Below are 14,763 nucleotides of genomic sequence, written 5' to 3' on the forward strand. Positions count from 1 at the left end.
GAGCAACATTGAACGGGATCCCATTATCGTAAAAGAAGCGACCAACTTTTTGAATTGTCGTTGCTCTTGCTTCTTTATCACATGAATCTTTGATATTTGTTTGCCTAAGTGTTCCTTGCTTTTGTAGAAACACATCCATTGGTCCATTTCCTTTGGCCAATTTCTTAATAGAGCCATTAAGAAAGCTTCCTCCAACTCTTTTCTTATGAATGATCTAGTGGACTTCATCTTCTCCACCAACATTGTCTTGATAATCAAACTCATCAAGTCCAGAAAATTCGTTAGTATAGACTTCCTTTCTTTTTTTTCCTCCTCATATGATTTTTCAATTCCTTTCTGACCTCCTTTGAGCATATTGCACATTTGCCACATTCCTAAAGTTCCCAATCAAATGTTGTTTTGCCCGATTAATTCCATCTATGGTTGTTTTTTCACAAAAATTGCATGTGACTCTTATAGTGTCATTAGGATTCTTCAAGTTATTATATTTCCATTTGTTCATTTTTTTTTCCAGTGTTAGAATGGATCTTGGCTGGAAATATAATCATTTGAAGGGTCCTAATGACACTGCAAGAGTCACTTGCAATTTTTGTGGTAAAACAACCATAGATGGAATTAATCGGGCAAAACAACATTTGATTCGAAACTTTAGGAATACAACAAAGTGTGCAATATGCTCAAAGGAGGTTAGAAAGGAATTGAAAAATTATACGAGGAGAAAAAATTAAGAAAGGAAGTCTATACTAACGAATTTTCTGGACTTGATGAGTTTGATTATCAAGACGATTTTGGTGGAGAAGATGAAGTCCACGAGATCATTCATAAGAAAAGCTTTCCTAGTGGCTTTAGCAAGAAATTGGCCAAAGGCAAGGGACCCATGGATGTGTTTTTACAAAAGCAAGGAACACTTAGACAAATAAATATCAAAGATTCATGTGATAAAGAAGCAAGAGCAATGACAATTCAAAAAGTTGCTCGTTTCTTTTACGATAATAGGATCTAGTTCAATGTTGCTCGCTCAGAAAGTTTTAAGGAAGTAGTTGAGGCTATAAGGAAGTAGTTGAGGCTAGAGGAAGGTATGGTCCAAACTTGAAGTTTCCAAGCTACCACGAATTAAGAGTTCCGTTACTTAGGAAGGAGGTGAGTTAACTAATGAGATTATAAACAAACATAAAGAAGAATGACTGAAGTATGAAGGTTCCATTATGGCGGATGGATGGTCTGATAGAAAACAAAATTTTTTGATAAGCTTTTAGGTGAATTCTCCACATGGAATAGTATTTACGGAGTCGATAGATGCTTCCTCATTTGTTTAGACCGGAGATAAACTATGTGAATTGCTTGATAGATACGTGGAGCGCGTTGGAGAGCATAATGTGGTTCAAGTTATAAGTGATAATGGTAGCAACTTTGTGTTGGCCGGTAAGAATTTATTGCTTTTAATGTTTATGTTTTACTTTCTAATATCGATTCAAACTTCTGATTTCTAAAATTTAACATATATATCTACTTTTTTTCTATAGCTGATTTCTAAATTTTATCATATCTATTTACTTTTTTTTTTCTATAGGTCAACTCTTACAGAGAAAAAGAAGACACATATACTGGACGCCATGTGCAGCCCACTATATAGATCTTATGTCGGAAGATATAGGGAAAATTTCAAACATTAAGAAGACCCTTCAAAGAGCAATTGCCCTCGTGGGTTTCATTTATGGGGAATCAGGAGTCTTAAATATGATGAGAGATTTCACAAAAAAATAAAGAATTGGTGAAACGTGGGATTACTCGATTTGCAAAGGTTGCATTGTCAAAAAACTAATTTGCGAGCAATGTTAAAATCTGACAAATGGGTGATTAGTAGATGATCTAAGTTACCAAATGGAAAAAGTGTAGCTCATACCGTCTTGATGACAACATTCTGGAACCATGTTGTGTATATTTTGAAAATAATGAGGCCTCTTGTTAAAGTGTTGCGATTAGAGAATAAACCTGCAATGCGGTACATTTATGAAGCCATAGAATAGAGCTAAGGAGACTATTGCAAAGACATTTGAAAGGAATATTACAAAGTATAAATATATCTTTAAGATTATTGATGAAAGATGGCATTGTCAATTGCATCATCCATAACATGCAGCTGGAAATTATCTAAATCCAGAGTACTATCAAAACTTAGCTATTGAAAATTGTAAAGAAGTAACAGATAGTTGTATGCTTGTATTGAAAAATTGGTTCCAAGCACTGAAGTACAAGACACGATTATATCTTAGATACTACTGTACACTAAAGTTGAACAACAAATTGGCCTTCCGATTGCAAAAAGATCTAGATCGACAAGATCTCCTGGTAAGTGAAATATTAACCTTTAAATTTTTAATTATTTTATGTTTAAAATTTTACGTAATACTTATATAGTTACATTAACTTAGAAATAACGATTGTCAACATAACACTTCTTACAGTTGAACGGTTGAATTTATATGGTAATTCAGCTCCTCATCTCCAAAAATTAGCCATTAGAATGTTGGGTTTAACGACTAGTGCTGCTTGGTGTGAGCGTATTTGAGCATGTAAGTACTCGTAATGATATACTTCTTATTTATTCATTTTCTTTGCATAGTTAATCAATTAGACTAAATTACTAATATTAAGATAATCCATGCAACAGATCCATACAAAAATAGGAACAAATTGGGGCATCAAAGATTGAAAGATCTAGTGTATGTCAAGTATAATCGTGCTTGAAAAGCCCGTTATGACTTGCGGAGTGTTATTGATCCAATTTCATTGGATAACATTGATCATAGTAATGAGTGGCTGGTCAGGAAGATGGGTGTTAATGTGGAAGCAGAAGATGAGTTGGTGTTTGATGATGTTGCAAGTGCGTCAGGCAGTGAGGACGTGTTGACATACACAAGGCGACAAAAGAGACAGTCAGAAGTTATTACAACTAATGCCTCAAGTTCCACGTGTTGAGTCTGTTGACATAAAAGATGAGATTGTTTCTGATGAGTCAAGGGAAGAAGAGATTGGAGGCTATAGTTCTAGTGACACCAGTGAGAATCACCCTATTGAGGATTATTATATGGAGGAATATTATTTTAGTTCTTAGAAGTGGAATCAAGAATGGGTTTATCTTTCCATATTAAGACTTAAGTTGATGATTTGATCATTTTAAGCAATATATATTTATCATTTATGTGTCTATTATGTTCTCCAAATATTATATATATATATATATATATATAATGCGCTTTTTTTTTCCCAGTGAAGCCCACGCTTTAAGTGCACTTTGCGCTTTAAGCTCCAACAGGGCTTTTGTGCTTTTCGTTTTTGACAAGACTGGCTGCTGCTTCTCTTTAAATAACTATTCCAATGCATTCTCCACTAGGACTTTATGTTGATGGTTTTTCGTGCTGAACTAACCTAATCTATATGTAATTATTTGATTTTATGTCTTCTCATCAGCTTCTCTCTATCAGAAACGATCTTTTCGATACGTTCAGGAAGAGGCAAAAGGGTGCAATGGAACCTGAAGAGGTGCAGTTAACTGCTGACTCTTTACACAGGTTAGTTTAAGTCATCACAAATCCTATGAGGTGATTGATTAGCGGACCTAGATGCATGCATTTTTAATTACTCTTTTTTTTGTAGATTTGTTTATAGTTAATCCCAGAAAAGTAAATGATAAAGGGCAGATTTTAAAATACACTCATTATATTGATCTCTTGCAATTAATCTGACTTCTAAATCATTTTGCTTCGCCCCACTTTCTAGTAATGACAACATGACACAAAAAGTAGTCTAACAAGGAAAAGGAGGATAGCTTCGATGAATGCTCTGAACTTTGGGCTGTAACGATGATTGCAAAAAAAAAAAAAGAAAAAAGAAAAAAAAAGAAGAGAAGCTCTGAAGTTGGACAGGCCCAAATGTATATTTTATCAGCTAAATAAACAGCCTATTTATTAGTTATCCAAGTGGACATACACAGGCAGTAGAAGTGTTAATTTTTGTAGGCAATGAGGCTATAGAAAGTTGTAATAACGATAAAAGTGAAAAACCAGAAGTATGAGTGCATGTTGAATTCTCATCAGTCACCATTAAAAGTACTTGCATTATGGAGAAAGGGTAGTGGGATGGGGAACAGGAGAAAGGAAATGTATAAAACGCAGAACTTTTGTCATAACTGACTATCTTAGACCTTTGTAATTTCGAAGTCTGTTACACATGAATAAGCTGCGGTCCTGATGTCATGGAGGTGACAAAAAGTGCCGATGTAATTGAGTGCGGACTTTTTAAGAATGCTGGGTAGACATTCCCAGCAAAAGTAATGTATCTGCAAGATTGGTGCTTGAGCTAGGAGGTTAAGCGTATGAAGTGTATACCTTTCATGATAAAGGAATACTGAGAAGCATCTTCATTTTGATCGGGTGAAATCTAGTTCCGAAGATTAATATTGGTTGCACTTCTATTCATAAATTTAGGTGATTAGATCCAGAAAGACATTGTTGGATTATTTAATTAAGCTGATAATTAATTAAATACTCTGTCTTTTGACCAGAATAATGGAATCTGCCAGATACTGTCCTAAATATTCTGCTCATCAAGATTTTTAACCTAATAGTGTTGCAACTCATCTTTACTACACGTTATTGTGACCTAATATAACTGAGCTTCATATTAGCGATTCCTTCTGAAATCTGTTCTGTAGTACTTATCAAAAGGAGACCAGCCTGCTGCATGGTTTTGTGTTATTCTTTAAGATTGCCTCTTGCCTTTACTCTTGCTATCAGGAACATTTTCACTGTCAACTTCTTCTTTGAAGTGCAAATAATGTAATTTCTCCAGTCCATTGATTGTTTTGGCATAAAAAGATTATGATACTGTTGGTTTGCAGAATGTTGCGAGCTTTTACTGAGCAGTCAAAGGGGGAGAAGCCTCTGCAAAATGCAACAGATCAGAAAATGCTTGAAATAGTAATGGCAAGGTGGGACGTCATTCTGGTCTTTGTGGTTGCTTGTTTGATTTGTGAAGATGTTAAATCATACTACACCCCATAGTAGAGAAGGGTTAAATATTTTCCTTTTATGCCATTGTTATTTTCTAACTTCTATGAATATGCCTGTTTATCATCCTTTCTGATGCTAGGAAACATATGCTATTAAAGATTTACTTTTGGTTGCTTGTCATTACATGTTTACCTAATTTCTATTTTTTGGATGAGGAAATAGAATTTAAGTTTCGCGATAGACATGAGCAATTTAAGGGCAAAGTATGTGGACCTGTTGAGCATTTGTTGTATGGCAATTGAGATAGAAGGTCAGAAAGAAGGGCGAGAAGCACAGTAGATAGTTTGGATATGTGTTTGCCCAGGGGGATTAAAATTTTCTCTAGAATGTGGGGTAAAAAAAAGGTACTAAGAGAGTATGATGAAGGCCATGGAAGAAGACCATAGTCAGCAGATATGATGAAGCACATATTAATCAGATTTGTGCTTCTTATCAAATTAAAAATCAGATATTATTTGGGGCAATTTGGTTGCTCATTAGTAACTATAATTTGGTAACCATGCGGATAATAGTATCTGTTGTTCTCTGTTAAAGAATGAATGTAGACATAAAGAATGAATGTAGACAGATTACTTGTACTATACATAGATAGAATAAGTATTGAGATTTGATAGCAGATTTTTAGGATTTTCTTTTACTTCTTTCCATAGTTAGGATCCTATGTACATGTATATATATGTATCACTTCATGGAATAAGACACCAACTTTGATTCTTGCATGTCTTGTTTGTCGCATTCTCTGTTCATCTGATGCATGTCATATCTTTCTGGCTGATAGTATGGATGTTACACTACTCATTAGTCATTAGCCTAACGTTACATCAGAAGTCCTCAATTGCTTGCTTCCTTGCTAATTTTTTAGCACGAGGAGGATTACATCTAGGCGTATCCTCTGTTCGGTTCGTCTCAGATAGTTTTGTTCTGCTACGACATTCAAAGAGTTAATCTGACCGACATATTATACATGTATTTCTTGTTGTTGTTGAACTAGAGTCTAGTAGTCTTCTATTCAAAATTCCATGGTTTTAGTAATAGAAGAGGGGACTAGTATTCTTCTAAGAATCTTGCTACATTTTAAAGTAGGAAAGCTTATCCAATTTCTAAATAGTATTAGGTACTATATTAAATGGTCATTATTGTTCCTGTTTCCTTAAATTGTGGTGCCTCATACATGGAGAATCTGTTCTGTATCTTTGTCATTGTACTTGCTATTTCAGCTAGTCGAATCTATCCAATTGTAGATGGAAGAGGGTTTTTTCCATATTGACAAGTTACAGGATAACAAGAGGAAAAACCTTACACGGGGTTGGTTTGATTCAAGGTTGGGGTATCCGTTAAGAAATAAGTTAAGGTGGGGATATTTATCAACTTTAGTTAAGAAACTGGAAGTGTCTCATATACTGGAAGGACTCTTTCAACTCACAAATGATAATCCTAGCTCCGTCCTTTTCAGTTTCAAGTAGTTTGGTAGTTTTCCATGCTATGCTGAATATTTGTGGATTAGTGCATACTAGATTATATGTGTCACGACCCTAGTTCACCAACCGTGAACATGTCATGACGGCACCTGGTCCCCATGACCAGGTAAGCCTAACATTTGCGGAAATATAATAATTGCGGAAAGTAGAGAAAATCAAATCAAATATCTAAAGGAAACTGTACTGAATGCCGCTTGGCAAGTACAACTCAATATCACAAGTCTAAACAATTCCCAAAACCCGGAAACTCACGGGCAACACAGGCTACAGAAGTGTATAGTAAAGGTTCCAAACTCCAGAATTTCTAACAACCGAAAGAAGGAAAAACTAGGTACTAAAGATAGAATAAGAGGGAGACTCGTCGGTCTGCGGACGCAGCAGATCTACCTCGAAGTCTCCGTAGTCCTCCTGCCTCACTCATAGTGGGCTTGAGTAGAGGTACCTGGATGATCTGCACATGAAAAACATGCACAGGAAGGGCATGAGTATACCATAGCGGTACTCAGTAAGTGCCAAGCCTAACCTCGGTTGGGTAGTGACGAGGAAGGTCAGGTCCATACTGAGACAAAATATAGTAATACAGTAATTAACAGTATGATAATCTGACAGAAATAATAAAGACAACAGTGAAATAAGACAGGTTAACCAAGGCAATAGCAAATACACAAGAACGGAACAACCACATAATAAGTACAGCTCAATACCAATGGTAACAATAAGGATCTCCCAGGATACCGTCTTGTAGTCCTTTTCTCAACTGCCCAGTGGATCTCCCGGGATACCGTCCCGTAGTCCATCATATGTGTATATCCGAAGGATCTCCCGGGATACCGTCCCGTAGTCCAACTATCAATGTGCAGGGGGATCTATCGGGAATCTAACCCGCAGTCCCAAAGTAAAAGTGCAGGGGGATCTACCGGGAATCGAACCCGTAGTCCCAAAGTAAACAAACAAGGGGGGAGCTACCGGGATCCCACATCCGTAGTCCCAATGTAAATGCGCAACCACAACCAGAAGATATTCATAAATGAAGTACAAAAGACAAACATCAGGTAGTACTAGCCTAGCATGCTTCACGTAGTACAGTCAAGGCAACTTAAACAATTAGGCAAGTTAAATCAACTAAACATGCTTTTCTAATCTAACACAGGTTATAACTTGCAAGTAGAATAAAGCAAATATGAAAGGAACTCAATCTCAATATCTTAAGAAAAACCGGATTTCCAACAATTGGCTCAAGTACACGCCCGTCACCTCGCGTACAAGGCACTCAAATCAACAAATAACAAATCCTAAGGGGAAAGGTCCCCCACACAAGGTTAGACAAGCCACTTACCTCGAATCGGCACCAAAATCAACTCGAAATCACACTTTTGCCACGAGTATCCGACTCCAAATGGCCCAAATCTATTCAATTCAATTACATATCGTAAGTAATATTGCAAACAACTGATTCCACTATTAAATTTAAAGCTAGGACGCGAAAATAGGTAACATGACCAAAACGCCCCTCAGACCAACGTCTCGGGATCGAATAATTTTCACATTTTCAGAACCCTCGTACTCTCACGAGTCTAACCATATAAAAATCTCCCAAATCGGAGGTCAATTGCCCACTCAAAACTCAATAATTAGGTCTATGAAGTTTCTTCCAAATTTTCCCCCAAATTTTGACCTTGGATTCGAATTCTAATGGTGGATTTAACTATATAATGATGAAATATAACAAGAAGGGACCAAAGAAACGTTACCCAGTGATCTTCACTTCAGCTCCCACTCAGAATCGCCTTAAACCGAGCTCTCAGTTGATTTTTTGTAACTTATGAACTCAAACCCTCGAAATTTCTATTTCTGCCCAGGGATTTCCGCTTCTGCGGACAAGGAACCGCTTCTGCGGTCCCGCTTATGCTGAAGGTGAGCCGCTTCTGCGACTCTCACTAAACGACCACATCCGCTTCTGCGGTCCAGTCAACCGCTTATGCGGTTCCGCTTATGCGGTTCCGCTTATGCGGATTATCCACCGCTTCTACTGTTCCAGCTAAACGCCAAACGGCCGCATCTGCGGCTATTTTCTCGCAGATGCGAGGCCGCTCCTGCGGAATTTCCTCCGCATCTACGACGCCTGGAAACTCTGCCCCAAACCGCTTCTGCGATGATCCAGCCGCTTATGCGGCTCCGCTTCTGCAGTTCCCAAGCCGCAGAAGCGAAAATACCAGAAGTTGAAAAGAACCAGCTGCTGCAACACTTCAAAAATCTCCCCGTTAACCACCCGAAATCATCCCGAGGCCCCTAGGACCTCAACCAAAAGCAACAATACCACCTAATACCTTATTCAAACTTGTACCAATCCTTAAAACACCTAAAACAACACCGGAAGTCCGATTAAATAAAAGATTCAAGCCTAAGAACTTCAAATTCTAACAAAACACACTTTCGATCAAAAACCAAACCAAACCTCGCCCGAATGACCTGAAATTTTGCACACACATCCCAAATGACATGACGGAGCTACTGCAACTTCCGGAATTCCCATCCGACCCTCGGATCAAAAACTCACTATCGGACCGGAAACTTCAAAAATTCAAACTTCGGCATTTCAAGCCTAAATGAGATACGAGCCTCCAAAATACATTCCGAACATGCTCCCAACCCCGAAATCACCTAACGGAGCTAACGGAACCATCGGATTTCCATTCCGAGGTCGTCTTCACACTGTTCCGATTACGGACCATTTTTCAATTCTTAAGCTCTCATTTAGGGACTAAGTGTCCCAAAACACTCCGAATCCCAACACCGAACGTCCCGGCAAACCAAAATAGCAGAAATGAACTTAGGGGAAGCAGTTAATGGGGGATCGGGGCGTAAATTCCAAAAACGACCGGCCGGGTCGTTACAATATGCTAGCAGATCATGTCTGGAGCGAATTGGTTTATAGCTAATATCATGTAAGCGGGTTTTCTTAAATTTAGGTATGAAAAGGAACTGATGCATCCAATTCAAAATCTCTTCTCAGGGGAGCTTGCTCGTGCTCTTCTTATCCAGGTTATATACTCCACTCTGTTCCGACTAGTACTTTCTAGTATTGGCATGTAACATATGTTTCTGCATTACAGGTCCAGAAGCTGAAGCTTGATATTGAGGAGTGAGTTTGTGCAACTTCCTAAAAATGAAACATCTTGGTGTTCAAGTTCTGGTTTCCTGATCTGGTTTCTGTATGTCTAAAACAGGGCTATGCTGGAGCTAGATCAAATTCTTAGGGCAAATGAAATCAACTTTGCTATTTTAGCTGCTTTGCCTGCTTTCTTCCTCTCCCTTATTGTGATCATGGTGATGCGTGCTTGGATTAAACAGGTAATATGGGTAAACAACAATAAAAGAGTTAAGTTTTAGCTCCCATATCTTACTAAGCTTTACATCAAGCATTAGAGAATCATAAGCTGTAGAGAATCATAACAATTTAATATACTGTGTAGGATAGAGTGGATACTAAGTTCTCTCGTACTAACATATGATTGATTTACTTTGAGAAAACTAGAGCACTTAGCCAACCAGAGATTTTGTAGTTCAACTAAGTAGAAATAGTCCCTGCAATACAAGTATGTCTCAACTCTCAATCCCAAACAAGTTAGGTTGGCTATATGAATCCTCACTGACCATGTCGCTCAACTTAAGCTTATGTCCAGATTTATACAAAATTAAAATAAAAATTCTTTATCAATTTTTTTTTAAATAAAAAAAGTACTAGAATCCTGTATACTTTCTACTGACCAAAAGACACCTAGAAAACGTAGGACCTAAAGTAAACGTATTAACATGACATGACTAAAATTCAATTCCAGCTAATTGGTATCGCATATATAGATCATATTTTCTGTTGTACCCTATTTCACCAGGTCTACACGATTACAAGAGATTGTAAGTCCTTCGAAATAATGCCCCTCGTCCTTTTTAACACCTTCACTCATTATGGTTCCACACTTACGGACCAGTGCATTTAGGACATGACTGAACCATTTCAAGCGGTCTTCTCTTGTTTTATTCTCAATGTGTACTACTTGCTCCTTCTGCTGAATGTTCTTATTTTTAATCTTGTCTAATCTTGTATAACAACACGTCCGTCTTAGCATCCGCATCTCTACAACACTCTTCTTGCAGATATGTAGTCTTTAGCGGCCCACATTCTCTCCAATATAATATTGCTGGTCTTATGAGAGTGAATGTTCGGCCGCCAAAGTCCTCAACATACCGCAGAGATGCAGATGCTACGATGAATATGGGGTCATACAAGATTAGACAAGATTAATAATAACCACATTCAATAGAAGGTACAAGTAGCACACATTGAGGACAAAATGATTGAGGACTGCACGAGCTGAATTATTTGAGAAATAATTCATACAATATTTGAGTTTTAATGAACTTTTTGAATAGAATATAGTTAGCAGTTGTTAGTGACAGCTGAAAAAAGAAAAAACTAAGCAGCGCAACAGCTTCAATGGATTTTGATCGAATTCATCACTGTCTTTTCCCTTTCTACTTCAGTCCTTTTGGACAAGAGGTGATTATCTAATTATTGAAAAGGAAAGATTATCTAATTTTCAAGTAAAAGGTTATCTGTTTAAGTTGTTACACTGATTCAGTCATTTCCATCTTATGGGTCATGAGATGTCATGCAAATCCTATTATGCCGTTGATTTTTGAATGGAACCAGGATACGAGAGCAGAAGGCAGAGGAAGGGTTGCACGAATTCAACGACGACTGTTAATCGTTGAAGTAGAAAGAAAGATTATGCAATTGGAAAGATGCAAATATCAAGGACGAGTGAGGATCTCTGTACTTTTTGACTGTCGTTATATGATTAAACTATTATATTTACAATTTTCAGTATTCTCTGTGCCATCTGTTGTAAACTGTGACCTATCATGATGCACATAAATATATAGCATGTATGCTTTTGACGCTTAGGGTTACAAATTGTATTATAATGCATTTGCTCTTACTGTATGTTCTGAAGTAGCACAAGATTCACATTTGTATCAAGGGTTAATGAAGAAGTAATATATTTATATGGAGGGGAACCTGTTGATGTTACTTCAACATGCTGAACTTGAGTAAAGTTGAGGGGGAAGATGAAAATGTATCAGACACCCTCTTATAGCTAAAGGGTCATGCCCAGTTAGCTCTAGTAAATTAAGGTTTGTCAAAGTCCGTTTCCTGTTGAATCAGAGACAAATCAGCTCTCTTATTCATGTCTTTCTCAGTAGTGATTAAGAACACTAAGCCAATAACATGCCCACTTTCAGGTATTTGAACAAGTCATCCTCTCCTCAGTGCAGAATTCTGAGCCAGCCAACTGCCTCTGAAAGTCTCATATTTCTTCCACTTCCATATCATTTCTAGCATGACATTATCAAATAAGAAGCTATTGCTGTCATTCCGTTTTCTCTAGCAGCTATGTAAAATGCCAAATAGATATCTCTAGGAGGTCGATAAAGATGTTTGCTAGACTGCTTGGCCCAACCCCTCCATGCATTCCCCCACCCAAAAGGAAAAACTAAAGGATAAAAAGAAAACCAAGGGACTTCCTGAGTCTTTGAAGCGTTCTCTGTGATTTCAACCATGATTCTTCAACAAGTTGCTTAACAATTGTTTTCCTTCTCCATTTCTCTTTTCTTCCCTGCACTTTTCAGGAAAAAGATGCACAATGCATGTATGGATTGGCGTTATATAGCCTTGATCGCTTATACTGTGCTGTGGAAGGCCATGCAAGGGAAACCGGTGAATGGATAAGGTTTATTTGTCTTTATCTTAATTTTATTTGCCCATGAGACTTCTTTTCAATCTACTATCAGTCACCTGAAATATTTCTCTATTACATTTCACTTCTTTCCAATCTAATATCAGTCGCCTGAAATATTTCTCTATTACTTTTCCGTCTTAACAGTTTGAGGCAGGATATTATTGACTTGGCAAAGCCAGATACTCAAACTGCACATAAACTCAAGATCACCTCACGCATGGAGCGGGTATATGACTGCTTGCTTCCTCTTCCAAAAAGTCGGTAGTTCAGATAATCTTCAAATTTGCTGTTTACTGGAACATACTTAAGAACAGCTTTTACTTGGTACAAATGTTAACGGGGAACCCCCGCCCCCATTTTTTTTCTTTTCTCTGGGTGATATTTTGTCCAACGCTCGGTGTTTGCTGCTTTAGTTGCAAGGTCCACCAATTTTGAAATTGTACAGCTGAATATAGAAATCCAGCTACCACTCCTTACTGAGGACATTTTTGTTTTTCCTGACTTTTCATTTGATATTACTTGCAAGTGTACAGAATTATTCAGTGGCGGACACTGAAATGGAATTAAAGACCAGTTGCCCAGAAAAAATAATTTCGCATGGTGGCCGACTGTTTTTAATGACGTGCCTGCTTTAATTTTTCCTCTTCAGCTAGTTCATTGGCCTAAAGAGCATTAGCTACTACTACAACTGGGCATGAGATTTTTGCGGCATTAAAGACTTTTCTGCTACTAGATGCTTCTTTTTTAACCAGTTAAACTGCATCTGGTTTTGGTGTGGATTTGATTAATTCGGAAGATCATCATTCGCTTCGGACAAAATTTCGTGCTCCGCTCCAGCCTTTGCATCTTTCTGCTGCTTCAGCTTGGCATTAGTCCTTTGATTTACAGTTTTGTAGTCTTTGAGAACTTTGCTTTTCCTAAGCCGGGGTTCTATAAGAAACAACCTCTCTATCTCCACAAGTTAATGGTTAGGTTTACGTACACATTATCCTCTCCAGACTCCACTAAACTGGTTTTTTTTGGCAGTCTTTGAGAACTTTTTAGTCAACGACTTAGTATGATCTAGTGGATCTGGTTTTATGATCCTGTTAAAATCCAAGTCCAACTTCCTTTTTGGGGGATCAAGAAGAGAATTGAGCTTTCTTTTCACTTCGTGAGAGCGCTTTCCGGTCAGCTCGGAGAATAAACAATAACTAACTCTGGTGGCTCTGCTCGCTATAAGAATCTCACCAAATTCAAAGGTTTTAGCAATTTTCACAATTGGAATAAGGAATACAACATGATGAGGTTACCTAATGGGCAGATTATAATTTAAGGGTCAAATAATGCATTATGATGAGATTAAATAATGGGCAGATTATGATTCAAGGCTCAAATAATGCATAGATTATCTTTCCTTTCTACATTTAATACTATATTCATTTAAATTTCTCAAAAAATTGCATTTTTAATGGGAAAGTTAGAATTTTACTTACTGATCAATACAAAGCAAGTGTTGGAGGAAATTTCAATACAGTGCAAGTTGCCAAATAATGTTTATGCTACTTCCCAAACTATTTCATTTATTTCGATAACTATCAAATAAGAACTCTTCATCAAGATACGGGAAATTTTCACATAAGAACAACTGTGCTCTCTACTTTTCAATCTTATAACCCACGTATCAATTTACAATCAATTAGCCCAAAAATAATAGGCTAAGATTCAACATCCAACTCCAATAGGTTCTCGAAATTACAATTTAATTTTTAAAAAAAGATTGCTCAAGCATTTAAGTTAATTTTTGAATCAGTAACCGTGACTCAAATATTAGTTCAACAAACCAAATCCATTCGGGTAGTGAAAATTAGATTTTTAACAAGCTTAAATATTTGGTTTAAATTTCGAATTTGATTTTGTGAAAAATTTGGAGTGGGTGTTATTTAGACTTGTTAGAAATAGTATAAGGAGGTTGTATATAAAATTTGAAGTCATTTAATGGACATTTGGACCAGTCTTGAACAAGAATTGTAACTGAAAATCGTGGAATAAGTTCGTCTACAGACGCCTGTATAAAGGTGTATAAAAGTGTATAATAATGTATAAGATGTGTTTAACACTCATATACACTATTATGCAAAGATAATTATACAAAAAACTGACTTCGTCTTCTTCCTTGTGTCTTTTCTGAAATTTAACTCAAATTTTGCTCAAATCTACCCCAAATTACTTCAAATTTAAATTTTGAACTTCTTTTGATATTTTCAATCAATTGAAACAACATTCAATCCAAACAACTAACAAACTCAAAAAAATCCTATTTCCGAAAGCAAAGCTTTGAATGTCCTTCGATGGTGGACTTCTACTCTTCAATTTTCTTACATTGCAACCAGGTGACACAGGGGGAGAAGCAGAAAATACACGGCCCCTTGA

General features: G+C 37.1%; 1 protein-coding gene across 3 annotated transcripts in view; it reads left to right on the forward strand.

Moving 5' to 3' along the window:
• The window catches only part of LOC109216828 (protein DGS1, mitochondrial-like), a 28,154-nt gene extending 14,565 nt beyond the window's left edge, over positions 1 to 13,589 (forward strand). For 2 of the 3 annotated variants that reach the window (XM_019381024.1, XM_019381027.1), the window contains exons 7-14: positions 3,472 to 3,572; positions 4,901 to 4,990; positions 9,520 to 9,592; positions 9,664 to 9,692; positions 9,778 to 9,901; positions 11,262 to 11,372; positions 12,242 to 12,342; positions 12,496 to 13,589. In XM_019381024.1, coding sequence (XP_019236569.1) covers positions 3,472 to 3,572; positions 4,901 to 4,990; positions 9,520 to 9,592; positions 9,664 to 9,692; positions 9,778 to 9,901; positions 11,262 to 11,372; positions 12,242 to 12,342; positions 12,496 to 12,616 — 750 coding nt within the window. In that variant the 3' untranslated portion in view covers positions 12,617 to 13,589. The remainder of the gene's footprint in view (positions 1 to 3,471; positions 3,573 to 4,900; positions 4,991 to 9,519; positions 9,593 to 9,663; positions 9,693 to 9,777; positions 9,902 to 11,261; positions 11,373 to 12,241; positions 12,343 to 12,495) is intronic. The other variant, XM_019381025.1, reaches the window with a different exon arrangement.
• The last annotated feature ends 1,174 nt before the right edge of the window (positions 13,590 to 14,763 follow it).

Source organism: Nicotiana attenuata, unplaced genomic scaffold (genome assembly GCF_001879085.1).
Source record: "Nicotiana attenuata strain UT unplaced genomic scaffold, NIATTr2, whole genome shotgun sequence".
NCBI classification, from domain to species: Eukaryota; Viridiplantae; Streptophyta; class Magnoliopsida; order Solanales; family Solanaceae; genus Nicotiana; species Nicotiana attenuata.